Source organism: Agelaius tricolor, unplaced genomic scaffold (assembly GCF_023055355.1).
Source record: "Agelaius tricolor isolate 1412-34295 unplaced genomic scaffold, bAgeTri1.0.p SCAF_1, whole genome shotgun sequence".
In the NCBI taxonomy this organism is placed as follows: domain Eukaryota; kingdom Metazoa; phylum Chordata; class Aves; order Passeriformes; family Icteridae; genus Agelaius; species Agelaius tricolor.
Genome location: NW_027269261.1, coordinates 92,526,362 through 92,553,566, shown reverse-complemented (window position 1 = coordinate 92,553,566; position 27,205 = coordinate 92,526,362). Strand labels below are relative to the sequence as shown.

Sequence of the window (27,205 nt, the reverse complement as noted above, 5' to 3'; positions counted from 1 at the left end):
AAATTAAAAGGCTGCACTTCTAAGGAAGGCTGATAGCTCCTACGACAGCTGAGACAAAAACCAAAGGGATACCTTCCAACACTTCTGAATGTCAAGACACCTCCTTCCAAGGTGCAGGAGAGAGAATGAAGTGGTTTGAAAAGGCAAATACACAAAAGGCCTCGTCAAGTAAGTTTACCCGTAGTTGGTACACTTTTGCTGAAATACACCCACTTCTCTGAAACCACATTCTACTTGAGTCTCTTTCTGATTTGGATTAAGGACCTTCATCCTGCAAGGAAAGGGAATTCCCTGTGGAAATCAGGCCTCTAAACAACCAGGGAAACTTCCAGATGCTGTTTGGCCTGCTATAATGAAGTGCTGTAGCCATGGCTAAACTCAGACCCTTCAGGGTAGGCAGCACCATGCTTCTTACAAAAAGAAATGACATTTTGTAATTAGTTTCTTTCCTATCTGGGAGGTTGTCCTCCATAATCTGTTTCAGATGCAGTAGAAGAACTTAATCAGGCTTATAACAGGAACAAGGTTCATGTGGATAGTCAAATCCCTAACACCAGAAAGACAAGGACTATTTGAATCCACTACCATGCACTCAGTCACTGAAATATGATCTAGATCCCAAGCATGACTCAATAAGGACTTCTGGAAAACTCCAGCTCCTAATAGTTGGCTTAAAGTGTCACTGAAAGCTATGAGAAATGAAGACAGGTTAACTTCCATTTTTGACATGTCACTGCTGAGACCTTCACATACCCAAGGAAACATCAGGGATAAGAGGTAGCTGGATACCTAGGGCCCTCTCTGGAAACCTCTCTCCAGCAGTTCATCTGATTTCAGACTGCTCTCAAGGATGGAAGCCACTGCCCTAGAGAAAGCTATTTTTCAGTGCTCTTTTCCTGACCAGATATAAGGCAACCTGAGTAGTAGCATACACCACTTCAGCCCTCCTTGTCTGTCTTCTTGGGAGGGAGGGACAAGATGCCTGTTTAGATTGAGCACTGGGGAATCCCCCTTGTTGATATTTCCAACCCTAGATATTTTCCCTTTTCCAGCTCATTCCACAAATGATTCAGATGGGAAAAAGAGAGCCAAGGGGATCATTTCCATCTAAAACTGCATAAGACTGTGAGGAAAATTACATTAATATTTAACAGAGTTGTCAGCTTAAGAACTGAAAAACATTTTGACATTTATCAATCTAGTTGCATGGAGGAACAGTAGAGCTGTTGTCACTGAAGTGACAAAAAACCAAGAAAGTACAGACCAGGTTTGAGCTTTGACATTTGCTCAAAGAAGTCAGTAATTTATATGGAGAAAGCCATTCACATATTAAACTATTAAAAAAACCCCAAACCTGAAGAGCAAACATCTAAATAAAGTATGAGGTGTAAATGAGAGATGAAAGGTTAAGAGCAAATGCAGCTCGCCAAAAATTCATGCTGAGGAAACCCAAGGCAAAACGTGACCTATACATCTATAAATATTACAATAAAGTTGATAATTTTTTCCCCTCTGGAAATTAAGATTTATTTTTGTGGCTTGTGGGAAGAATACTGAAGAGAAGAGAAAAAGTTTGTTACCTTGAATGTCATCATTGAAAGTGCAATACTTGTTACGATACTTGTTCAGGAGGCGGAATGCATTGGCATTAGCAAAATCCTCAAACTGAATGAGGCAGTTCATGCCATACCTAGAAAAACAAGAAATTATGCATTATGTTAAGAAAGTTTCAAAATTATACATTAAAACACTAGTAACATTTGTGGTCAGATTTTAAATGCAAGTATAATGTGAATCATACAACTCTCAACATGTTTCTGTTGTATTTGTTATCTTTACATTCATACAGATTATTTAGAAGGCATAATCATACTACTAATAGTATTTACTCAGTTCTAAGTTATGAATAGAAGATCAGTGGAAAAGGCATTCACCCTCTGCAGACATCTCAACAGAAGTCTGCACTGAGCAATTACCTAGAGAACAAAACCCTCCCAACACAAACCATGCTATAATTCTGTGGTTGTTTTTTTGGTTTTTTTTTTTTAATCTGGAAACTCAAGACTCCTGGCACTAGATTTGGATGTCGATACCTAACAAATCATCAATTGCACTGCTGTGCTAGTAAGATTAGTCCTAAAATGAAAGTTAGTAAGAAGTTAAGTTAAATTAATATTACCACTACAGATCATGGAATGGTTTGGACTGAGAGGGACCTTAACAATCATCTTTTTCCAATTCCCTGCCATGGGCAGGGACATCTTTGGCTAGACCAGGTTTCTCAGACCTTCATCCAACCTTGCCCTGAACACTTCCAAGGACAGGGCATCCACAGCTTCTCTTGGCAACCTGTTCCAGGGCCTCACCACCCTCAGAGTAAAGAATTTCTTCCCAGTATCTAACCTAATCCTACTTTCAGTCTGAGGCTGTTCCCCCCTGTCCTGTCACTACATGTTCTTGTAAATATTGCCCAGTCCTTATATGCATTTTTAGTAGTACTGTCTCTGGATTCTTTGCATACCAGTCACATATGGCATTTTCAATTACTTTCTTACAACAAAAGCAAAAAAAAACCCCACAAAGCAATGAAAATATATCTACAAAAACAACATAAATACTGGATTTAAGCTCACAGACATTTGCAAGAGGGCAAGATCTCTGCAGCACAGTCTCAATCCTGATTGAGCTAGAGAAGGCTTTCCTTATTTGCTAACAGCACAAATGCATGAGAGACAGTCAAGATGTCAATTCATGCTTGATCCAGAAAAGCAATACATATATATAGTGAGCAGTTCAGTGTAAATACATTAACTGAGGTTTTTTTGAAAATACATATGTTTGGCAACCACATTAAGCAAAGCTATCAGTACTTTAAAAGAACCCAAAAATTCCTGTGACTAAACTCATTTCCATGGAAAACACATATTTACAGCCATATTACAATTAGCCAAATCTATGGGGATTCCACTAGCAGGAATAGTAATCCTTACTAAAATAAATACATCTTCAGGTTTGATGGAAAAACCTGGACTTCTTCAGCAGCATAATGACAGGCAACTATTTAAAAGAAAATTTGGCAAATCCAGTACTGTAAATCACAACTGAGTTCAAATCAAAAAATAGAGCTAACTTCTAATTAATTTAAATTTCTAACCTGCTTCAGTTTCTGCCATAAATTTCTGTGACTCCATAAAGGTCCAGAAGTTGACAGTTGCATAATAATATGAAACTAATGAGATTATCATTCTGGAATCCTGGAGCTTGGTTATATGTGTTTCTTGGATGTCATTAGGATAGTCTGTTTCTTTATTTTACCATATATAACATTCCATTTTCTCATCTGTATTTTATTTTTCTCTGTTTTCTTATCCATTACCCTTCTAGACAAAGACCAAAACCCCCTGTGAGTTATATCAAAAGAGCATCCCTGTAGAAAATAATCATCCTATACTGGACACACTATCCATATGAATTCTCTGAGCCAGATATTGTGGCTGTTTAATTAAAATGGAAAAAATGCAGGCAGTCTAACTCTGGGCCTCTGAGATTGTGGCATCATAGCAGAAAAATTTCTAAGCAGCATTCTTCTGCACTGCACGTGTAACACCTGGCATCCAGGTAAAACCCTCAGACTGCAGTGCTGCACACAACCAGCAGTACTTCATAACACTTGTGAATTTTGAGGTCCATATTCTCAAAAAAGAGACAAGAAAATTATCCACTATTTCTCTGCTTGGAGTATTCTTGTCCTCAAAAGCACTAATAGATGAGACACACAGATGAGGTAGTACTCAATAGTTAATATCAGGCATTCCAGAAAATCCCTTAGCAACAATGAATTGGCTACAAAGGTGCCTCACAGTTCTGGAGGCAGTGACCATACCAAAAGAGCCATCAATTCCTCTATGACCTCCACATCTTCCTATCACAATCATTTAAAGCAGAAAGTTGAGCCAAAACCTAACCCAATATTTTCCCTCCTATACCACTCTGCAATAACCTTCCACCCTTCTCACACTCTGATGAACAGTTTTAGTTTCAGTGGCTTGTGCACTATAAAGAGGAACTGCTTGGATCAACCCTTGTGGAAGCAGAACATGTCCTCTCTGTTTGCACCTCATACCTTGCTGTCATTGCACATTTTGGGCTTGGATCTGCACCTCTTTACAGGTGGGTAGGGAACACAAATGACTGCAAGAAGAGAAGGGAACTTTGGTGCTTGTCCATGGGCAGCCATCAAACCCTGCTGTGCCTTTCAAACCACACAAATTCCAGCAACTGTGGGCTGCTACAGTTCTGTGAGTCATACTATCTTTCAAACATTATGAAAAGAGAAAACAAAGGCTGCAGCTATCCCAAAATTTGACCATCTCAACATCTTCCAGCAATACTAGATATAGCACAGACTGACTTCACTGCTCACTGAGCTTACTCTGATGATACAGAGTGCCTGATCAGGCAGGTCCAGACACCAGTAACAGATGTGCTACAAACAAAAGCATCACATTTAAAACCACCATTCAGAGACTGTGGTTGACTACTAAAAGGGAGCCTGTTAAAAGACAGCAACTTCAGGCACGTCAAGAAGATTAGGAGACAAAATTAGAAGAAATTGTCATGACAGAAAACTCTCTAAGAGGTAACTTTTATTTCAAAAATAGTGGACTACCTATTTAATATGATAGTGTGAAAGAATAGAATGTACTGCTTATTTAAGTAGCTAAACTTCATAATCATACACCTTACAACAATTTTATCTTCCTCTTTGAAATCTGAAGACACTCAGATCTCCAACATAAATGAAAAACATTTTATATGAATAAAACATTTTATATGAATATGTCACCAGCAGCAGAGTTCCTGAAGCAAGCAGACATTTCATTCTGTTACAATGCTGCACAAATGGGGGTGGGAGTGTTGATCTACAGAAAGTCTCTGCAGAGGGATCTGGATAGGCTGGATCTACAAGCCAACACAGCCATATGAGGTTCAACAAGACCAAGTGCCACATCCTACACTTAGGTCACAACAGGGCTACAGGCTGGGGGAAAAGCAGCTGGAAAGCTCCTTCGCAGAAAAAAACATGGGGATGCTGGTTGACAGTGGCGGAACATGAGCCAGCATGTGCTCAGGTGGCCAGGATGGCTGATGACATTCTGGCCTGTATCAGCAATATTGTGGCCAGCAGGACCAGGGCAGTGATTGTTTCCCTGTGCTTGGCACTGGTGGGGCTGCACCTCCAGTGCTGTGTCCAGTTCTGAGCCCCTCAAGTCAGGAAGGCATTGAGGTGCTGGAGCGAGTCCAGAGAATGGCAATGAAATTGGTGAAGAGACTGGAACACAACTCTTGTGAGGAGCAATTAAGGGAGCTGGGGTTCTTTAGCCTGGAAAAAGGAGAGTTATGGGTGATCTTATCACTCTCCACAACTAGCCACAAGAAAGTTGTAGCCAGGCTGGGGTCGGCCTCTTCTCCCAGGCAAATAATGACAAGATAAGAGGACAAAATCAAACTGCTCCACGGGAGGTTTAGGTTAGACATTAGGAGGATTTCTTCACAGAAAGGATGATTAGACATTGGAATTGGCTGCCCAGGGAGGTTGGTGGAATCACCATCCCTAGAGGTGTTTAAGGAGAGACTGGATGTGGCACTCAGTGCCATGGTCTGGTTGACATGGTTGTTTTTGGTCATAGGTTGGACTTGATCTCAGAGGTCTTTTCCAACTTAACTAACTCTGTGATATGAGTCACATAAAACATATCATGCCCAATGGCTTGCTCAAACCAGAGCCAACAGTTCTCCTGCTACCACTGCTTTTGACTCAGGGTTTCACAGGGGATAACTGGGGAGAGAGAGGAACATGTAACCAACATGAATATTCATACTGAAAGGTGGTACAAATAAATGGAAGAAAAAACCTATCCAGTGGGCAAAAACTGTCTTAACCAGAAGAAATTATGAGATCTGGTTCTACACTGTCAAAACTTAAAAAAAAAAAAAGAAGAAAATCTTGTAGACATTCCTCCTCAATGTGCAACCATAAAAATGCACTAATGAATTCTTTAATATTTTCGTGCTCTGGAAAACACTTCTCTGATAGCAATAGCTTGGCTTGAGTCCCACCTAGGGACTGATGGACTTTTGCAACCAAGTGTTTTGTAGCTGTGAATTCCTCTCTTCTGGCTGTTAAGGATGTGTCACTGCAGTAGCTGATTAAACAAATATAAATTGTCTCTAGAAAGTGATAATCCAGATCACTGTTTCCCCTTGTAAATCCTGTTTTGTCACCCACGCCTTTCTGTGTACTTGGATTTTAGATTCCTGCTCCAAGTCACACAGGCAGTCTGAATCAGGATCCAACTGGATAGAAGTTCAAAGCCATATCTCCTTTGTTTTGTTATGAAGAGAAAATGCAGACGAGAGGTGGCAAGCATGCAACATCATATTAGTCATCAAGTATGGGAGGCAAATGCTGAACAATGGATTAAAATGAACCATCCCACTGAATAGCATGTGGCTGCCAAAAAGCATCTCCAATTCTTTTCCCAATTTACAACATACTTTTTGTGACAGTCTTAGCTAAGTTTCCCCCATTTATAAGTAAATTTGTATTCAGTTGTCTATGACAACAATGTTAATGTTCCAAATAATTCTATGGAGTATATCTTTATGTAAGAGGCTGGAGAAAAATGTCCACAGCTCTATAACCATCCCAAATATACAGTACAAGTATTTTGGCAACTCAATGCTCTAAAGACCTCAACAGGGAAAACCCTCAAGAATCTGGCTTTTGGTGACAGTGGGAACTATAAAAGTTTGGGCATAATTTTGAATTCAAACCATATGATCAGTAAAATCCACGCTTACTTCTACAGCTAGGAAGGTTTTCTGGATGTATATTTGGATCATTTGTTCTTACTGCCAGCCATTGTTTTGGAAACCTTCCTAAAGGAACAAGTGGTTGCTTTTTAGGTTTTTAGAGCTTCCAAACTCCTATTTGACTACTTTTTTTTTTTTTTTTATATTTGTTCATACATGCCTGGAACTGAAAAAGCCTTAGAAACCATCAGAATTGGTTGCTGCCCCCCATTCCTAAGGAGGAGCAAACCAAAATGATAGCAACATTGGCGCTGTGTTCCTTGCCTTGTGCGTCATGCAGCTGCCCTGCCAGCCATAACCATTTATAGTCCACCAGGACAATGTGGAAATTATCTCCTTCCTCCCCGCTCCACATGCTGTAAGCTTGCTCATTACCATATATCCCACTGCTCAAAACAGATTTAAAGGATAAAGAACACTGCTACAAACTCCTCTTTGTGCCAGGGTTTGCCTGGATGCCTCCCTCCAAACAACTCTTTGGACCAGGGTGCCTTCTCCTCCTCCTCTCCTCCAAGCTATCTTTAACTTCATTTCACAAGGCAATGAAACTGCTGCAGTGAGGTCATACATCCATCCCAGCTCCTCTTCCGCTACAACTGCAACCCGCTGCTTAAATTCAATGCAACTGAACGAGGGGGTTAGAGTTTTGCACAATAAATGCTACGTGTATATTCTGTGGAAAAGGTGGCCCAGATGAGATACCCTCCAGCAAACACCCCAACCCCTCTGCAGCAGATGGGGTACTACTCATGCTGTCTCTCCAACAGTCTGATGTGCTACAGCTGCACAGGACAAAAATCTGTCCAAGGTGCACTGAGCTCCAGCCAGTTCTACAATGCAAATACCTTCCCAGAAGAGGTATCATTAAATTACAAATAACTTTCTCTGTCCTGAATTGGACCAGCAAGTCAGACAGGACATTCTTCACAGGAAGAGATTTTCTAAAGAACTTAATAGAAACTGTCAGCATCTCCGCTTTCCACATGAAGGACTTTGCTTAAAATTCCTTTTTTATTCCCCTGTAGGCAACCACTGGTTTTATTTTAGCTACAGAAAGCGCATACTTTCATAGGACTGTTTTTCATAGCCATTTTCCATTTCCAAACCAATCCTTTCCTGAATGAGCTCAGTCCATATCCAAAGTAGGCATGGAGATGTGGGAGATGGCAGCATTTAGCACCCACCCTAGTACCAGCAGCAGACCCTTTCTTCATTCACATTTCCTTAAGGAAATAAAATTCTACTGAAGGTTTCCATATTAGTGTTCCCTGGCACAACCACAGTGCTCTGGCGCTGTACCAGTGCTTCTAACACTCCTCTGCTTGCTCCTTCCCTGTCCTGAACATATGTGGTACTCATTTCCATGGCCTTTCTATCCCAGGAGTACTGAGGAGAATGGGCTGGAGATGACTCATAATTTTCTCCCTTTTTTCCCCCCAGCCACCAGCATCCAGGTGTGGACTTCACAGCTCTGGGAATAGAAAGGCTTAGGAACAGAGCAGCGCTCATTTAGGAAAGTCTCGAGAGTGGTGATCCTAGACATTGTTGTTCATAAGCAGAGGAGCAAAACCAGATTCTCTGCCCACAGTCATGCTCTGTGTACATAAAGGGCTTCTCTTAAGACAAAAGGTAATTAAATCATAAGCTAACAGAAACACTTGCTACAAGAAAAGGACAATTGCTGTTTTTAGTCTGTCATCAGCCATTTGTGTGGTTGCATCACACTGTAGCAGGGACTGCTTGGTCTTTAAATTGAAGCCTTTCAAAGTCCATTCTACTGAGACAATAAGTTGACAACAGTTCTAAACAGACCCACTCTAAGTTTTTGTGCATTTTCAAATTGCTGTTGAAGGATGCATTATGGATGCTCACTAGTGAACCTGAACTAGATTTCTTCTAGTTCAATACCTGATGGAATTAACTCCCAAATGTCTTAGGATTGTAATATATAAAGGCTGCAGAAGAAGTAAGTTACCACATTGTAAAATTTTATTTATTCTTGTTGCAAAACAATTTGGTTTTATTTTTTTATATTTTTTCTAAAGTATGAAACACAACAATGTTGTCAGGAACTGGGCTTGATCATAACTTAGACATTTCCAGTTCACACGTAGAGACTTTTGTAACAGAATTAGGGAGGATGTTGTGAATGAAGTATGAATGGAAATATATGCACTACTGGAAGCAGCAGCAAAACAGAGCTGACAACAGCGACACACAAAGATAACAAAGAACAAAGCCAACTGAAGGAAAATTTAAAATGTTTCATTTACATCAAGATGAGCAGGCCTGAGCTCTGGTAAGGCCAGAGCAAAGACACCTCTGGGACCAGGACGCTGCACCTTGAAAACAGCAACAATCCCTACCACAGCACATCACCTGTGGCGCTCTTTATCCTACAGGCACAGCAGGAAGTAATTGCAATCTGAAGAAATTCAACATGAGGACATACAGACACAAAAAATTTATGGAAGCTGAAGTAAGAAATACCCTGAGGCAAAATAAGCATGCCAGCACAGCTGCTGGATCTTAAAGGCATAGAAGACCTGTATAAAATCAAATCTATCACCACTTATCACCAGAAGCCCAGAGAAAGCATTGAAGATGTGATAACCAGGGTGCTTTTGCCTTCATTGTCACACATGAGCACGCCTGGTCAGACCACATAAACACAAACCTGCTGATGCTTTGAATATGTAGGTATGAGACTGATTAATAAAATCAACTTTTTTGAACACTGCTAACATAAATCCACCATTCTCTCTTCCATAAGAACTTTCACTGAGCGCTGTCAAATCAATTTCCTATGGTGGATTGTGTCAGGTTGCCTCCTCTCTGCTGTGAAACAGTCCTCTCAGCAGGAAGGTGGATGGATGACACAGTACTGAGATACAGCATAATGCACATTATACAAATAAATTATACTTTTGAAAGTTCACAAAGTCAGACATCAGCCAAACTCTTAGACGCAGTTCTTGACATCCCCAAACATCAGCCCCAGAAGACCAGATCACTGCCATGAAAAAATACACCACACAAACTTCCACCAATGCAGAGGACTGAGGGCTTGCCTAACACTCAGGTTAAATTGGAAGAGGCAGAAAACTATATTGTAAATTTTGGTAGTTTTCCTCCTTAGGGGGAAAAAATGGTTCCATGTGAATTTGAAGTAAACAGCAAATTGAATTACTGTGATGGTTTCTCATGAATTTGTAGTGGTCCACTTTTTACCTGATCCTGACCCCACCTAAGCCAAAAGTAAAGCTCCAGGAGCCTGAAAATGTAATTCCACTTCTCTCCTAGCTATTCTACTGCTTTTTCCAGTGTTACCACTTAGCTGATTTAACTGTCACTTAGACCAAAGAACAATCTCAAATTACCTTCAGTTTTACATTCACTTAAAAGAGATGAGTGCAGATTTGAAACAGATGACCTGAGATTTTGGTTTTTTTTCAACCTCTTCAATTCTTCTTTAGAGACTTGGCACTGTAACATTTTGGCTGAGGGAAGGAATGGTACTGAACAGATGGATTGGTCAAGTGTCTGAGCAGACTAAATCAGAAAAACAGAGAATCAAGAAAGAAATCCATCTCAGCTGGAAACAGTAAGCAGTTTTATTCCTCATGAATCTTTAGCTGTAGCTAAAGGTGTGCATCACTTCTTGCCCTCCAAAAGATAGAGTGGTCTTTGTAAAATGCTTCAAGCTTACTTTTAAAATTTTAATTAAATGGCTTTATGCTAAACCAAAAAAGAACTGTTGTTATCAAAAAAGAGCATGTAAAATGCATTATACTGTCTGATAAATCCTCCTACACAACTTAAAATAATTTGAACCTAGTTTCAAATTGGTGTTACCTGGTTACTTCATGACTACAATCTTTAAAAGTTACTGATTATTACTGTCTGATTAACATTGTCAGCAATTTTACTTTGCCAAGAAAAATATTGTAAGTTCTGAGGTTTGCCCTGGTGTTGGTATGCATCTGCACACCCTATAAATTAGATTTTTACTGTTCTTAATTTTGCAAAAGTCATCAAAAAGAGGTAAGCATAGCAGCACTTGAATGGTGGTCAACAATTGTACAGTGCCATCACAGGGAATTCTTCTACAGATCTTTCAGTATGAAAGATATTGTGTTACGTATATTACTACTCATAATTACTGTGATTAGTGGAATCACCTATTCCAAGAAGCCTGGATTCCTAAATCCAGGCAAGACATGTTTCTCTGGACACATTCTCAGATTTCTGTATGAAAAGGAGAGCTGCTCTTGGAAAAGTTAAAGGTTTCAATTTGGCTGGACAAATGAAAGTTGCATTGATTGTGTGTGGCATTTTGCTTATACGAGGTGAATTTTCTTGAGAATGAACCTTTGTATATTCACTGCCCAGACAGCAACTTTTCCCACTTTCCAAAGTGGAGAAGGGTTTTGGATTATAGAAAAAAAAAAATAAAAGATATCTTTGGCTGATAATCTTCCACCAGAAAGTTTCCTAATAATTTTCGATTGAGTTTATTTAACTGAATCTAATAGTATCAAAAGATACTACTTTAACAAAGCTTAATTTATTACTGTATTTACTTAAACATATGAGAATTCCAGCTTGGGTCAAGAGGACTACACCTTTGCTTTAACTTAAGTGCCTGTTTTGATGCCTCAGTGAATCAGGCCTGAGTGATTTATGGCAAATGCAATGCCTTTTTGGAAAAGGTTTTGTATCTTTTGCCAGAATCTAAAGATTGCTAAGTAGTCTTAGGAGGTTGAACCAAGATGATTGCAGTTCCTTACATATTTGACTACATTTGTATGAGATTATAGGTATTTTTCCCAAAATAAAAGAGGCAGCTGGATAGCCAAATTAGTAGAAAGCCTGGGGCAGCACATCTGCTCTTCCCCTCTGCTACTTAAGGTATAATGAACAGATGGAAATCTCAATTCCATCACTGACAGCCTTCATCTTGACTGTTAAAAGGCAAAGAAGTAATGAGCTTTCAGAAATGTCAAAAGGAGATTGTATTCAACAGGAATACTTAAAGCATTTCTGATAGATGAAATACACTCCAAATATTTGTACTGTTTGATCATTTATGAAACACACCTCTTCCTTTCCAAGTTCTTGATGGTGTTTTTAAGGCATTAAAATGTCTTATGTACCTGCAACACAAATTGCACTTGAGAGAAAAGCAGCATATTCGAAGCTAGACTGAAGAAATGGAGAATGTAGAACCTTAAGAAAAAGGGAGCTTACTATTTTCAAAGCGTTATTTAGACAGCATATTGCTTGATTTGAGGAACCGTGACTGTTACAGTGGAATATTACAGAATCACAGAATGGCGGAGGCTGGCAGGCACCTCTGGAGATCTTCTCACCACCCACCCACTCAAGCAGGGTCAGCAAAAGCGGGCTGGGCAGACCACGTCCAGACAGCTTCTGGACTATCTGCAGGGACAGAGACTCCAGCTTCTTTGGGAAACCTCTGCCAAGGCTCAGTCACCCTGACAGTAAAATGGTTTTTTCAATGCTGAAATTTCTCTTACATTTGTGTCTTACTTTCTCCTGTCCTGTCATTGGGCACCACTTATAAACAGCTTAGCTCAGTCTACTTTAAACCCTGCCTTCCAATATTTGTACACTCTTATGAGCTGCTGCTTCACTGGAATAGACAGCCCCAGCTCCCAGTCTCTCCTCACAAATGTAAATTCAAAAGTGAATTTACTCTGGATTAAAAAAAAAATTAAAAAGCCATAGCTAATGGACATATGCTACTGCTGAGCAACTATCACAGCCAAAATGTTAACATAAATAAAGTCTGAACAGATAAGGGATTATCAAGTATGGATAGAGCAATCTCACCTTTATATTTTTTTACAGTATAAATAGCACTGTAATGACCATTTCTGATGTCTGTAGTTAAATATTTAAATATCAAATGAAATTTATTCTAACCAAATGCCTCATTTTATGTAGAAGGCCAAACCCATTCACAAAAATGTTTTCTGTCTTTATAAACTTGCAATACACTGACCGTGACTAAAAAAATGCTTAAATAACATGGAACTCCAAACATTTAATTGACATGCTCAGCACTCTGTGGGCTGACTGAAAGGGCTTACAAAAGGTAGGTGTTAAATGGCCATCTGAAAGAAACAAAGAAAAGTTGCATTGCAGATGTAGCAGGGGAAGGTATTCCACATTAACAGAGAAAAAACCCAAAATCCTCCTAAGCAAAACATGAAAAAATAAAAGGTAGCAGAGCTGCATAACTAAAGCAGAGATGAAGCAGAGGCAGCAATAAAGCTGTGTAGAACCATGAAAGAACAAAAACTATTTTTGGTATAGGAAAGCCAATAAAGATATTTTCTCCAGAGGAAGTGTGAACACAGCGCATCAGAGGAAAGAGAGTTTGGCAGCAACATTTGGACCACCTGGAAGGAAACCCAGCTTGTATCACAAAGGCCAGAAAGTACTGTAATCCACAAGGGAGAGCATCCAAGACTATAAATGTTTTGGAATCTATTCCAATAAAGCATAAACACAGAGAAGAACTATGCCCAGGGTCCTACACATCCTAGCAAGATGGAGAGCACTGTTACTTCCTTGGAGCAGACGGGTGGGTTCTGTTTGAGTAGCATTTCTGGTGCCATTTAATTTTCCACCTCAGTACTACTCAGCAGAAATCAAATATCAGTAAAAATAGGGCCATTTCCAGTGCACATCACATGTAAGATACCCCAAACCAGATAACATTATAAAAATCAATGTAAGCATGTGTTCAACCAAACTCTTTAGGTCCTGGGAATGGTAACCTGCCATTCCTCAGACAGCATTCTTCCTTCTTTCTGCCCTTCCCTAAGCAGATTTGATACAAAATAGTGAAAACATGGATTGTAGCTTCCATACCTTGCATGATTGTAGGAGTACCAGATACTCTCTAAAGATAAAAGCACCAGGCACTTTTGGGCCACAAGTTTACTATCCTGTATTAAAAAGCTTTTCCAATCAGCTCTGCAAGTGAAACTGCAACCCAAGTTAATAAATACACGTTTAATCTGCCGCAGTTGGCATCAGCAAGCTACAGGAAATCATTTTCTTTTAGAAGAAACAAAATTTAATAGAAGTTCAGAAGGGCTTCACAGGCTTTACACAGTTGCCTTCAAGCACACTTCTAGACTCATGATGGTTGGCCTAAAACTGGAGCTCCTCCCACTCAGTTATAGCACATTTTGCATCTCCCTTAGCACACACGGTTTTCTGACCAGTCACATCAGTCTTACAAAAGCAAGTTGTGACTGCTTGGTTGGTCTCTAATTTCACATGTGATGATTAATTTAAGTTATTCTGGACCAGAAAAGGAGTGGTTCACACACTTTTTCAGATCAATAACCACATAAAATCAGTTCAGAACTAATCAGAAAATTTTTAACAAAAATTTGTCCTTAAGAAATTTGGTATTATGTAAAGGTAAGAAAGAAAACAAAACTGAGAACACTTTCTTAAGTACTCAAGTAATTACTGTTTTGAAAATATTAACCAGAATTTAAGGGAAAATCACATTTTATTAATACAAGCTAAACACATTTTTCTACTTTACTGATATGATTTACTTAAGTCACAATGTTCAAAGGTCCACACAAAGAGTAAAGCTTCAAAGATTAACCAAAACTCCTTGAATGGCTCCTCAACACTGCGAAAGTTGCCAGCACTATTAATATTTAAACAAAGTCAAGGCTTCATGTATTAACTTCAAAATCACTCTTAATTAGATTTTTACTGGGGAAAAATTGGAGGAATGTTTATGAACTTTGCCACAGAACTGGAATGCTCAAGCTCAATAAAATGGTATATTTATAAGGGTAATGTTTTTTCCAGAAGTCATCCTCAAGAAGTAACAGCCACTCTTGCTTTCATAGCAGAAAAACAGAAGCGTTCTGGAATCCCGAGAGAAAGGGAAAGTATGAACATTGTATTTTATATTGAAAAACTGGCAACATTTCCAGCTCACCTACACTGGGCATATTATTACTGCCTGTGCTAGTGGCTACAGTTACTCTTTATCATTGGGAATTTAGCTTTCTTAAAAACTGCCTTTGAAGTAAGTTCAAACTTTTCAGTCCGAACTATCTCACTGGTAAATTTATATTCAAATATTTATTAAGAATGACTGGAAAAAAGGTTAATTGGAGACTAAATTAAGCTCCCAGAAGCGATCTAATTCTATTTTAACATTTTAAACAGGTGGTTAGAAGCTCTAAATGGCTCCTCCTCATCATCTCCTCAAATATTTGAGATCCTGGGGATTATAGCAGTGATCTCAAAAGAGAACTGTATAAAATTACAGCTCTTATAATCAGGGACTAAATAAGAAAAGGAAGTGGCTGCATACTCCTCAGAACTGTTTATAATCCTCTGCTAAGCCAAATATTACCTATCCTTTTCACACTACTATTTACACTTTCCCCAGGGATCATCAGACAAGTACCAAATGGTCTCCCTATGACTGTCACGGAGTGAAGGAAGAAATTCATGTTTAAGATATTATTTTGCACTATAGGGGCAGCACACTGAGATGCACTTTTTCTCTGATTTTATTTCAGGATGTTTAGACCATAACACTACATCTAAAGCAGAATCCTTGGATAAGGCTATGGCATATTGACTTTGCAGAATATACGTGCATTTCAAATTAGCTGGCTCAGATACCACCTACAGTGGACTGCAAAGGTAGGATGTTCTAAATAGTTCAAAAGAATATTTTTTGTGGTTTTTCTAAATTCTATTACTAACCATATTATTTGCTTTTTGTATGTAACTCACTTATACCTTCTATTTTTCAATGTTAATTCAACAAAAAATCTTTGTATGTATTTTAGTGGGCTTGTTCAGCTGCTTTTTTGGAGATGAACTGTTGGAATTCTTATTGGATTCAAGCACCATTGAAGATACACTGAACATACAAGACCCAAGTCACACCTTTTTAGAAGGATTGGAGGGAAGGGAAGTTTTATACTCATTCCAGATTCTCTTTTTGGTGTTTGACATAAAAACTTTCTGTTAATTGTAATTACTGGTAAATTCTATGACTTCTATGATCCAAAGTCATTAATACATATATGTATTCCAATGACTTCAGAGAATTGATAGGAATGTTCAAGTTATCTTGAAAATATACCAAAAATACCCCAAAAATATACCTTGGTAACTTCAGTAAGTCTCTTGCTCATGATGTATATTGATGAGAGATCCATCTGCCTTTTAAGATTAGTTAATATTCCTTTTCATTAGCCAATAATGTGACTTTCAGTCTTTATTGTCCAGTGAATACTGAAATGTTCACATCCACAGTTAGAATTATTTGGTCTACCTGAGTACTCACTATTTGAGTGTATTATATGTATAATAGTGTAGCACCTACTGAGAGGAGTTTAAGAGTGCCAGGTAATGCAACTTTACTGTTTTCTGGGGTTACTTATCCACAAAACCATAGAGCTGGAGAATAGGGATTCTCCAGCTCCCTAAGACTACCCTGCATCCCAAAAACCCAGAACTTTAAATCACAGAAGAAATGAAAGGCCTTTGCTTGCAGAGATGAATCATCCTGTCACTTAATGCCAGCCAGAAACTTCTGAGTAAGGAAAGGGTATTTAATAGGTTTTGCAGAAAAAAAAATACATGCATGTGGGAAAAAAAGTGCAAAATATTCTACTCCTGTGCAATGTCTACACTATGCAATGAAGTGCATAACAAAGAAAATCAGGGTTTTTTTTTAATTTCTGTAATTTTTTTTGAGACTAAACAAGCTCAGCTTGAGCTTCCTTAGCATGGCAATTATTATTACATATCATAAAGCAGAGCTTTTAGTTTGTCTGTGTACTTCCTATGACTGTGAGTTTTCTGAAAGAGGCCTGATAATGTATTTATAGTAATAGATTACATAGCCTAAAAAGTGTAAAAGGTTAATTATGCTTATTCTATGTTAATAATATTACCTATTTCTTTCAACCACCTCTCTGAAAGCTATTTTCTCTGTCACCTAATACACATGACCTTTTTAAAGGCTATGTTCAGGTGATGCCAAGCACAGAACACCCACAAAAGCCCTGTGTGACCCAAAACTCTCAAAATACTTATTTTTTTCAGAAATGTGGGGAGGAAGCAGAAGGAAGGTATTACAATCATTTTTTCTCCAGTCATTCCAGCATCTATATGCATGATCATCTTTCTGGGAAGAAATCCTTGCATGGGGAGAAGTTATATGAAGAAATATGAGTTAATAGATTGAATGATGCTTCCAACTTGTACAGTATCAGTCGAATATCTAAATGTGCATGTGCACAATCACTGTGGCATCTGAGGTGGCTCCAAAAATCCATTCCTCACTTGCTAGTTGAAATTCAGTGGATGTATACATTCCATAACATACTGAATATAATCAGAATTATGTTGTCAAATTATGTTCCTCTAATGTAAACTGTCATGTACTACCAAAGAATCTCATCTGGGTCCCCTTAATGAAAAGGCTCCTGCTGATAATTTTCTGGTTACACAAGATAGCTTGGAGCATGGCATCTATTTCCCCTTGGTCCTTAGTCTCCAAATTCCACCTTTGTGGACAGACTTAGATCTTTGGTTTGAATCATGTTTTTATTTGCTGGTAGGCTTTAGGAGCTAAAAATATAAATAAGGTCAGAATGATTATATCATAAAATTTGGTCATACTGGCAGGATCATCTGTGTATTAAAATTTAAAAAAAAAACCAAAACCAGAAAGTAAATAGCAAATGTCTCTACTCACTGCCAATAGACAAAAACCAAAACTGTTTCCTAACCCTGTATCATACTGAACCATGTGCACAAGCAATGCAAAAGGTAATGAAAAAAACATTGCTTCCACTTCAAGAAGATATGGAAGACAGGCTGACAAAAAGAGTGGCACAAAGAAGAATAGGTGCTACACTTTAAAACTGCTTATTTACTTAATTGTACATTCCACTGCAACATTCCATTTAACAGATTAAAAGGATAAACTACTACAGCAGAAAACACCAGGAAATATCTGAATGTTCATCTATCCTACAATTATCTTGTATTTTCAAAATTAATTTTTGTGAGCTGTAATAATCAGCAAAAATTAAAATGTATCTTATTTATATTAATGAAAGTGATGAATTTTAAAATGTATTTTTCACAAGCTTTAGGAGAGGTGCCATCTGACCCAAATTACTTAATGAAAGTACAACCAACTGATCATGGAAAGGGCTGTCAGTAGGGTATTGCACCACTATTGAACGTTCTCCTTCAGGATTCTGGAAGAAACTCCTCCAGTATTCAGGAAAATATTTTCTTACACAGAAAGCCAGCCAATTTCTTTTTGTTTTCATTTATCTCAGGGCTCTGCCAGGCAGCAATAAACTAAATTGAGCCAAGAATTAGGATCAGATGGTGAACTGAGATTAGTTCTGCAAACTTCTCTCTATCTGACAAACATAGCAAAAAAAGGTCTCTCCTCATTCTACATCTCTCCCCTATATGATTTAGGAAGCTAGATCATCTGGACCAAGACATTAGCTACTGTAGTCAGGGGATACTTTGTTGTTGTTGAATTTATTCAGTTTCTTATTCAAATGCTCACAGGACATTGACACGGATGGATTTTTGGTCAGGAAACACATGTCCATTTCACTGCTTCCCTCCCCCACTTCCCTTAAAAAAGCCAGGAAAGATGTACAATAACTGTAGCTGTCTGCAAAGTCTCTTCCCTAGAGATGGGAATAATGAGGTCTTGGAAATGTTTAAAGTCTACTAAATAAGAAAAGCATCTAGCAATGATCTGGTAAAACAGTTTTAAAGCCATGAGAATCCACTCAATATCTCCAGCACTATTATTTTTAACTAAAAAACTAGGACTACAGCCAATTTTATACTTCTGGAATTATTATTGTTTTAGAAATTTATACATATTTACACACATATGTATCTTTTAAAATGTCTACATTTCCTAGCATTCCATGTAGACAACTAGGGCTTTAAATCTTCACAAAATTCAGCTAAAGAATCAAGTCCCCACCCATCTCTAAGTATTTGAAGTATAGATGTGTCCAAAATGCTTTCAGTTCTTTGCCATTTAAAATAAAAGGCACATTAAGATTTTGCAAATTCATAAATATTATATAATTTCTGGGATAATGACTTGGAGCAGTGATAAGAGACTGTCTCTAGGGATTCCTTCATGAACCTCCTGGCTGGAGGCATGGATAATACTATGAAAATAGTTAAAACATTTAAATACAGTGAAGGAAACTCAGCTTATGCAGTCTGAGTCGTTGCACAATGGCTATGACGTACGAGCTAGTGCACAGCATAAAGATTATAATAATCCCCCACAGACAAACACTACAAATAACAGCCCTAGATGTCCATTTGGCAACTTCCACATGTTGTTTCTTACCCTTCAACAACCAAGGAAGGCTAGAAGCATCACAAGAGCCATCTGGCACTAGCCACAGAGGTGGGCTCTTAGATGTAGCACTCAGCAGCTACATTTTTTCAAGGCTTGGCTTGAGTCTCCAGCAAAAAATTCTCAAACCCTTCTAAGTCATAAGCAATAAATGCCATGACCTGAGCTCCAAAGGAATTTCTTCCCTGTGAGGATGAGTGACATTGTGGCTTTTGCTCCCTCTTACAAAAATCTCCTTGTCAGCTCTCAACTTTCATATCTAGTCCAGAAAAACCTCTTTTGCCCTTTTTTGTAGCTTCAGAGTACTTTAAAGAAAGACTTTCTTAATACATCAAAGTGGTTTTAGATGCTGGAATCTCACATTTTTCCTGATCTTCTTGCAGTGTTTGCTTGATAGAATTTGAACACAGATCTAGTACATTTTGTTGTACAGGACAGCCTTATCTTTATGCCAAGAGACAAACAAATTGTTCTCCTAGTAGTACAGCGTATGCCCTAAGCAGGACTATCTGGAACATACCAGATCTCCAAAAAAGCCAAGTTTTCAAACTGCAGAACTACAAACAGATCACAGAATCCATATTTACTCCACCATTGAAGTCTCCTCAGCAAATTGTACAATCCAAAATGAAAAATATGTACTTCTTTCAACAGAGTCAAAGCTCACAGCAAACAGAATAGTTCCAGTTGAAAGAGACCTACAGGAATCATCTATTCTAAATAATCATCTATTCTATTATTACCTCAGGGCTGACCATAAGTCAAGGCATATTATTAAGGCCATTGCCCAAAAACATTGACATAATGTGCTTCTCTTTCCTCCAAGAGATGGCCAGAGAAATACAAAAAAGCTTGTTGGTGCAGAAGTAAGGCTGTGCAGAATTTAAGGTTTATCTGGACCCCTCTAAACAGATTAGCTCTGCATGCCACTATTTGAACAAGCAGATCTAACTGGAAGAGACTGAGCAAGCTGTGAAAAAGGGGGCTGCATCCCCACCATTAAGACCAGATGGCTCTTACATGGAAAACAGGTGTGATCTGTCACTGGAAAAGAACAGACCCACATTCAAAAAAGGGAAAAAAGGCATGTGGAGCAAGCCTTTCTCAAATACATTCCCATATATTTACAGTAAAACTCACTCATAATGACAATACACTTTTGACTGTAATTTTATGTTGCAGGATTAATCAAATAATACGTATCATCTACAGAAATAGTCCCCAAGTTTTCACTTTTTATTTTTGTTTAGTGATATACAACAGATTTGGAATTATACTAACAAAATGAATAGTAGTATAGGAGCAGTAGGGGACAGTAGGATACGTGGCGAAAGTTCGAAGTCTGTATTCAACACACAGCTTTTTTTGGATATTTTGCAGAATTTAAATCATAAACAGATGTTTGTGGAAAGAAACTGTCTCCTCTTTCTTACATACAATGTATTAATCACTCTAAAATAAGACTATAAAGATAGTATCTTGCTGAGTCCTTTGTACTTAGCAATGTTACTAAATACTTAATTTACATCCCATTTGGGACAAAGCTTTAGAAGCAAAATTTGGGATGCTTCAGTGATCTACAAAAACAGTTATAAAAACTATTTAAGTATTTCTTATTTTGAGTGGGGACAGTGATAGCAAGGAAGTATTAATGAAGCTGAAAAGCAGCAGTTGTTGCTTATCATCTGTTTATCCCTTAATAAGGGCAGGGTGGGAACTGTGGTGTGCTATGACAGAACCAAGTGAGGAACCAAGGATGTGGGACATACAGCAGCCAGCCAGAGCATGACACAGACAGCAGAAGTTAGGAGATCATGAAACAAAGTCATTAAATAACCAAGACAATGTGTTTAGAAAACCTGACTTAGGACTGCAAATCAGCAGCCCAAGGGGATATAAAAGAGAGAACAGCTGTGACAAAGAAGGATTAGAGATAATTATAGGGTGGGAACAAAATTGGCTAAGAAAACAGGTAGGATTAGGACTGAACAAACCTATCCAGAGAGAAGTGGTGTTCATTTTCTCATTTACCAGTGAGGTAGGGTGCTGCCATGTTAAGCAAAAAACATCCAAGACACATCACACCAGACAAGGTAATTGTCTTTAAAAGCTTCTACTCTTGCCCCGCTAAGGAAGGAAAAAAATTCAAACAGACCACAAATAATTGTGTCATGACATTCAAAATCTAACTGAGGTCTATACCATATTAGGGGGAAAAAAGTCATTCTGACATCAGCTGGTCTATCAGAGCTGCTTGAATCCACAAAATCTGGCAAATTACTTTTTTTACTCTGGTTTTGGTTTGGGTTTTGGAGAGATTTTTCACATGCCTTCACTATTCTTAATCCACAGCATCACTGGGATAGAAGTTGCAGTACTTTAGTGGTGGCGTAGTTCCCTCACTCATTATGGTTCTTGCAGCCAGGAACTCAGTTTAGAGCAGAAAAGATACAACTCACTGGTGGTCTCACACAGCACACACAAGAGGAAAGCATACAAAAAGAAGATACCAGATTTTTCTCAGCAGAGGACCATCTCTTATTACATGCACTGAGGTTACAGCAGTCATGCCTGCATTAGGAGTTTCAAGCTGACACCTCTGAGCAGCAGAACACTGGACTTTATTGACTAATAACTAAGCAAGAAAAATCAAATGTTAGCCTTATTAAAAATGAAGGAACTCAGTTTCCTGTAAATGTTACATTTAAGCAGTCTTCAACCACAGGCACAGTCTGAACCCCAGTGCCAGGTGCTGAAAGTGAAGAGTGTCCCTAGCACAGATGGTAGTTAAGTCTATAGTTACTATGAAGTGCATAGCATTGGACAATGACAAAAGCAATCTAAGCCAGGTCTATTATGGTGCCATCTTTGCTGCTCAGAATTAGTTCATAGCACCCTCTTGCTTTATGACTGACAGGTGAGTATCATGCTAGCAATTGTTTTCCTGCACCCTACTTCTGCCAACAGTTAGGCCCTTCTACTTTAAAAGCATTATACTACCAAAAATGGAGCAAACAAAACATTTTCCTTTCCAATTAAAATAATTACAATCAAAATGGAACTGCTTTCCATTCTAGCCATCTTATCTAAATGAGATACATACTACTGTTTGTACTATACATCCACATTTGACTTCTAAAACTGAACACAGGAGTGGAGTTTGAGGCCTTTTTTAAAAAACATTTTTCTATGTGAAGAAGCAGAAGTTAGCCTTGGCCACTTCTCTTAGAATGATTCAACTGCTTCAAAGTCACTTCTGTAACCCAGGAGAAGAAATACAATGAAAAAACTTCAACACGCTGGGCAGTTTAGTTAATATTCATTTTTCACTTGTAGGTTTTACCTTACAGAATGGACCATTTGTTTAAAAGTCTCTTCAAACTCTGATTTCATATTTATCACCTTGCTTAGTTTATGTCAGTGCAGTTCAATTACATACCTGAAACCCCACTAAAACACCTACATGCAAAACAATAATTTCAAATACTTGGGCAGAGAACATTACTTAAAACCTCCATCAGCAACATTGCTGTGTTATCAGCCAAAAAAAGTTACTTAGGTGAATTTTCCCATTTTTTCCAATCACAGCAGGATTCCTAACACAGAAAGGAGGCAAGACAACAAAAATGACATGAAATTTGAAAACTCTGGCAGTATTTATTCAAGCTAAAACTTGTGGTTTAGTGGTTTTCTTTGGAACACAGACTATGTTCTTTGTCAAAAATCTGTTTTGTCCCATATTCTATTAAGTGGTTCTTTGACATTACCTCTGCTCTGTGAGCCAAAACTGCTGCCAAGAAGCCTCAACTGAGAAAAAATAGCTCTGTTGACCTCATCAACTGTTTATATTCATATTAGCTCCTTGTTCTTGACCATCTAACCTCCTGCTCCAAAACACAGAGCAAAACAATTTGGTTTAGCACCTTATTCTGTCCTGCATACCTAGAGCTGTATGAAACAGCCACTTCCTTGTCTTCTCCTCTAAAGTTTTCTCCATTATACGGTTTTATACCAATAGGTGCAGTTACAAAATATAAGAATTATGGAGTTTTTAATACAACCAAAACCCAGAGAAGCAGAATGATGGCTAACAGACTTCATCAGAGCAGCTCTGTCAATAGAGCTCAAAGGAGAAGGCTCTGTCAATAGAGCTCAAAGGACAAAAGCACAGCAGTGCCAGCTCTTACATCCAGAGACCAAACTTTAGGAGTCGCCTGCCCAGCTGGAGGTGTCTGTTAATGCAATAGAGCAGCACAGCTGCAAGAGGCTGAGTAATTCAGGTAGAATGCTGGTTAAAAATGCACAGTGGATTCTACACACCATGATCTCCTCCTCGATTCTGGATTTTTTGCCAACAAGTCACTTAAGTGTCTTGAGGCTATGGGCCTGCAGCATTTGAAGGTGGTGCTGCGATTAAGTGAGGATGTGCAGCTGAATTTGACATCAGGATCATACCCAGTACTCCTCACATATATTATTTCAAAAATGGCCACCATGCCTTTTAGTTAACAGCTACAGATGAGCAGCTGGTTCCCATTTTGAAATCTGATTTGGAAAATATACAAAACCAGCTGCACTCAGTTCTCTTATCCTGAAAATATCGTTCTTTAAAAATATTTTCCATATATAATTTACAGCTTCTATACTTTTCTGGCAAAGAAAAGAAAACAAGTCCTTAGACTGTGTAGTCTAGCTTAAACTAAAAAATCACTTCTTTTATACAAATTTAGAGTAATTAAAGGATTTTAAAAAGCATTTCTTTCTATCTGTTATGGCATTCTTAAATCAGCTTATAAATGTGAAGGATGAATTATTTAACTGTTTTCCCCATATAACTTCAGTAGAATCACTGCTGTCCTACAGCTGAAGAAATGTAGCATTCCAGAAGTCATACATGTGTTCATATGATAATTAATTTTTCAGAAGGCAAGACTGTAATCAAAGATTTTAATAAAAATTTGACAGTGTAAAAATATCTCTTGATGTCTGGATCATGATATCCTGCCAGAGAAACAGACTCCATAGGTTTTCAGATGACTCCAGGCCTGCCAAATGCAAAACCTCTAACAAGACAGGCTTTCTATTCTGCAGCACCTGAAAAAGGTTAGATAGTAGATAGATAGATAGATAGATATGGCGCAGAACCAAAGTATATGTAAGAAAGTAGACACAAGTATTATTGCTAAATTTGGAGATTCTCATAGTTGGCTAAAGCACATGAGAGATGAGATTACTATGAGAATTGTAGAATTTCAGAGACTTGCACAAGTGCTTTCTGTTCTTACACATGGGACCACAAACACAGATGACATCTAGGCAAAAAAAAAGCTGGTTAAACATTTACAAAGCATATACCCTACCTGAAATTAAGACTAGATAAATTCTTTGTGGGAGCTTACAGCTTATTAAAAGAATACTGGTTTCCTCCTGTGGTTTTTCACTTCAGATTTGAAGACTCTTCCTTTACTAGTAACTATCAAAACATTTCAGTTTATCTAACAGACACAAATAAGCTTGCTCTTATTCATATGTTCTGTTGAAGGAAGAAGAACTCCTGTACAGAGTTTCTAGATCAGAGCTCTATTCCAAGAAAGAGCAAAGATCCCAAATAACTGTTCCACCAAGGTCTTTTAAAATAGGGAGAGAGAAAAAAAAATTAATTTACTTATAGCAGTAGAAATGAATCACAAAGCAATTATAATAAAATTAAATTTATACATCTTTTAACGAAGTATTTCAGAAATAGTATAATCTATGGTTCTGTGATTCTAGAAAGAAGGTTTTACTTTTTCTAGCAGTACTTAACTCCATTTTTATTAAATTCTGCATAGTTTATTTTGAAAAATCCCTGCCAGCAATCTCTTTCCAGTAGCCATTTAGGCTTACTACAGATCAGCAAGTACACGAACAATTAACTTTGATGATAAAATCCACCAAATTTTAGTGGAGTACTGGAACATACTTCACTAATTATTCTCTCACTGTTTCATAAGTAAAATGTTCGACAGCTTTCTGGTTTTGCACAAAGTTAGATCCCATTTTTAAAAGGAGAAATATCAGTGACGTGGTGCCAGAGATAAAACAGTAAAGACTTTTCTTCTGCAGGAGCCAATGCAGGGAGAGTAGTAGAAATTCTTTCCACCACATTATGAGGAAAATCTAAAAAATAAGGGATGAAAAAAAAAGCATCTTCAAATCACTCATACCCCAGTCTAGTTTTCAAAATGTGTCCCTTTTTTCTCTCATATACACCTCCAGTTCTATAAAGGATGACCTACCAGATGACTATTATCTGTTTCTGGGGATACAATCAGTTCCTTTGGAACTCCAAAATCTAGTTATTAAAATAAATTCCCTTACACAACTGCGAAGAACTTTTATGATTTTGCAATTAAACAAACACATTAGCTTAACAGATAACATGATTTATTCAGAAGTTGTTAGCACTGTTGAGTGTCTGTAAAGTGTCAGTTGACTGCACTTACATATGGTAGTGGGCTTGAAGTGTCATATTGCATTTTTCAGCCATGGGTAATATTTTTTACAGTGGTTTATAAACACCAGTGATTGCTAATGCAAAAATAAGATGTGAATCTGGAAATTCCAAAAAGGGTAAAAAATTCTGCGGATACCAAATACCATCTCCTTACCTCTAGATTAAAAAACAACAATGAATCTGTGAAATGAATCAATTGTATGATGTTGCAATTAAGAGCATCAATCTTTAGCTCCCTTCAATTAAGCAAGCTCTCAGTTTGCTTTATTGGCATGAAATTGGTATAAAGAGACTGCAGGGACAGGACAAGAGAGGCAGTTCCCAGCATTCAACTGATAATGTACACAACTGCAGAATTCAGCTCTGGAATGCTTTTGAATCCCAGTCCCAAAATCCTGGCAAAGAGTTCATATGACAAGGCTTGCACAGCTGAAACACTAACACAGCCATAACCTCAGTATACAGTTAAATACTTGCATTTCACAAGTCAGCATTTAAATCCATATTTAAGCAACAAAAGAGAAATATCCTGATTGTCAGAAGTGCTGTTTGTCCACACTTCAGTACACTATACAGCTAGGCAAGGACATATGGATTACTGCTAGAATTGTAGGATGGCCAGGGAAGTCACTAAAGTTTCCACTGCAATTTTCCTAGGAAGACTAAAAAAAAAGTGATTGAGTCTAGCAAGGGCCCTGTCTTGCAACAATCTGAAGGAGCATGGATAATTAAATTCTGGGAAAACACTCATTTGTCTAATCTGGGCCTATAGCTCTTTGGCTAATGTCACTCAATTTTTAATACAGTGATGACAACACTTTAAATAAAATAATACTTGGGTATGAAAATATCTAAACTTCAGTTCTAAGACAGATCCATGGCAATATATCTAGTCTCTCATGGTATATTTTATTTAAAAAGGATACAACTACAATGCAAAATAATATAAAAATGCAGCTATACAGCAATTTCCAAGTGCCTGACACACAGAACACTGAGTCATGATGGCTTATTGCTAAACCAGACAGTGACAAAACAAGTCAGTAACAACCAAATGATGAAAAGGGTATGTCAGTGGTATTTATTAATGGCTTACTATTTGTAGGCAACCAGGCAGCAGAGGCACGCATGGACCAGAAATCTCAGCAGCAACAGTTTGGGTGGTATACTCTGAATAAAGCACAGCAGTGTTGTTCTCTGCTAGAGGTAAAGGACCAAAGAGAGATGAAGCACTGAGGTACTCAAATCCAATTAGCCAGACCATCAGTGACTGAAAGTTTTCCTGAGAGCTGAAATATAGGTAGAAATACTTCTTGACTTCTAGTGGGAAAGAGACTGAGCTGGGATAAAAGGGAGAGATAATTTACTGCATTCTG

General features: G+C 38.0%; 1 protein-coding gene across 2 annotated transcripts in view; it reads right to left on the bottom strand.

The window, feature by feature from the left end:
* Nucleotides 1-27,205, bottom strand: part of ME1 (malic enzyme 1) — a 153,846-nt gene that overhangs the window by 34,430 nt on the left and 92,211 nt on the right. For both annotated transcript variants that reach the window (XM_071443797.1, XM_071443803.1), the window contains exon 7: nucleotides 1,581-1,690. In XM_071443797.1, the coding sequence (XP_071299898.1) occupies nucleotides 1,581-1,690 (110 nt within the window). The remainder of the gene's footprint in view (nucleotides 1-1,580; nucleotides 1,691-27,205) is intronic.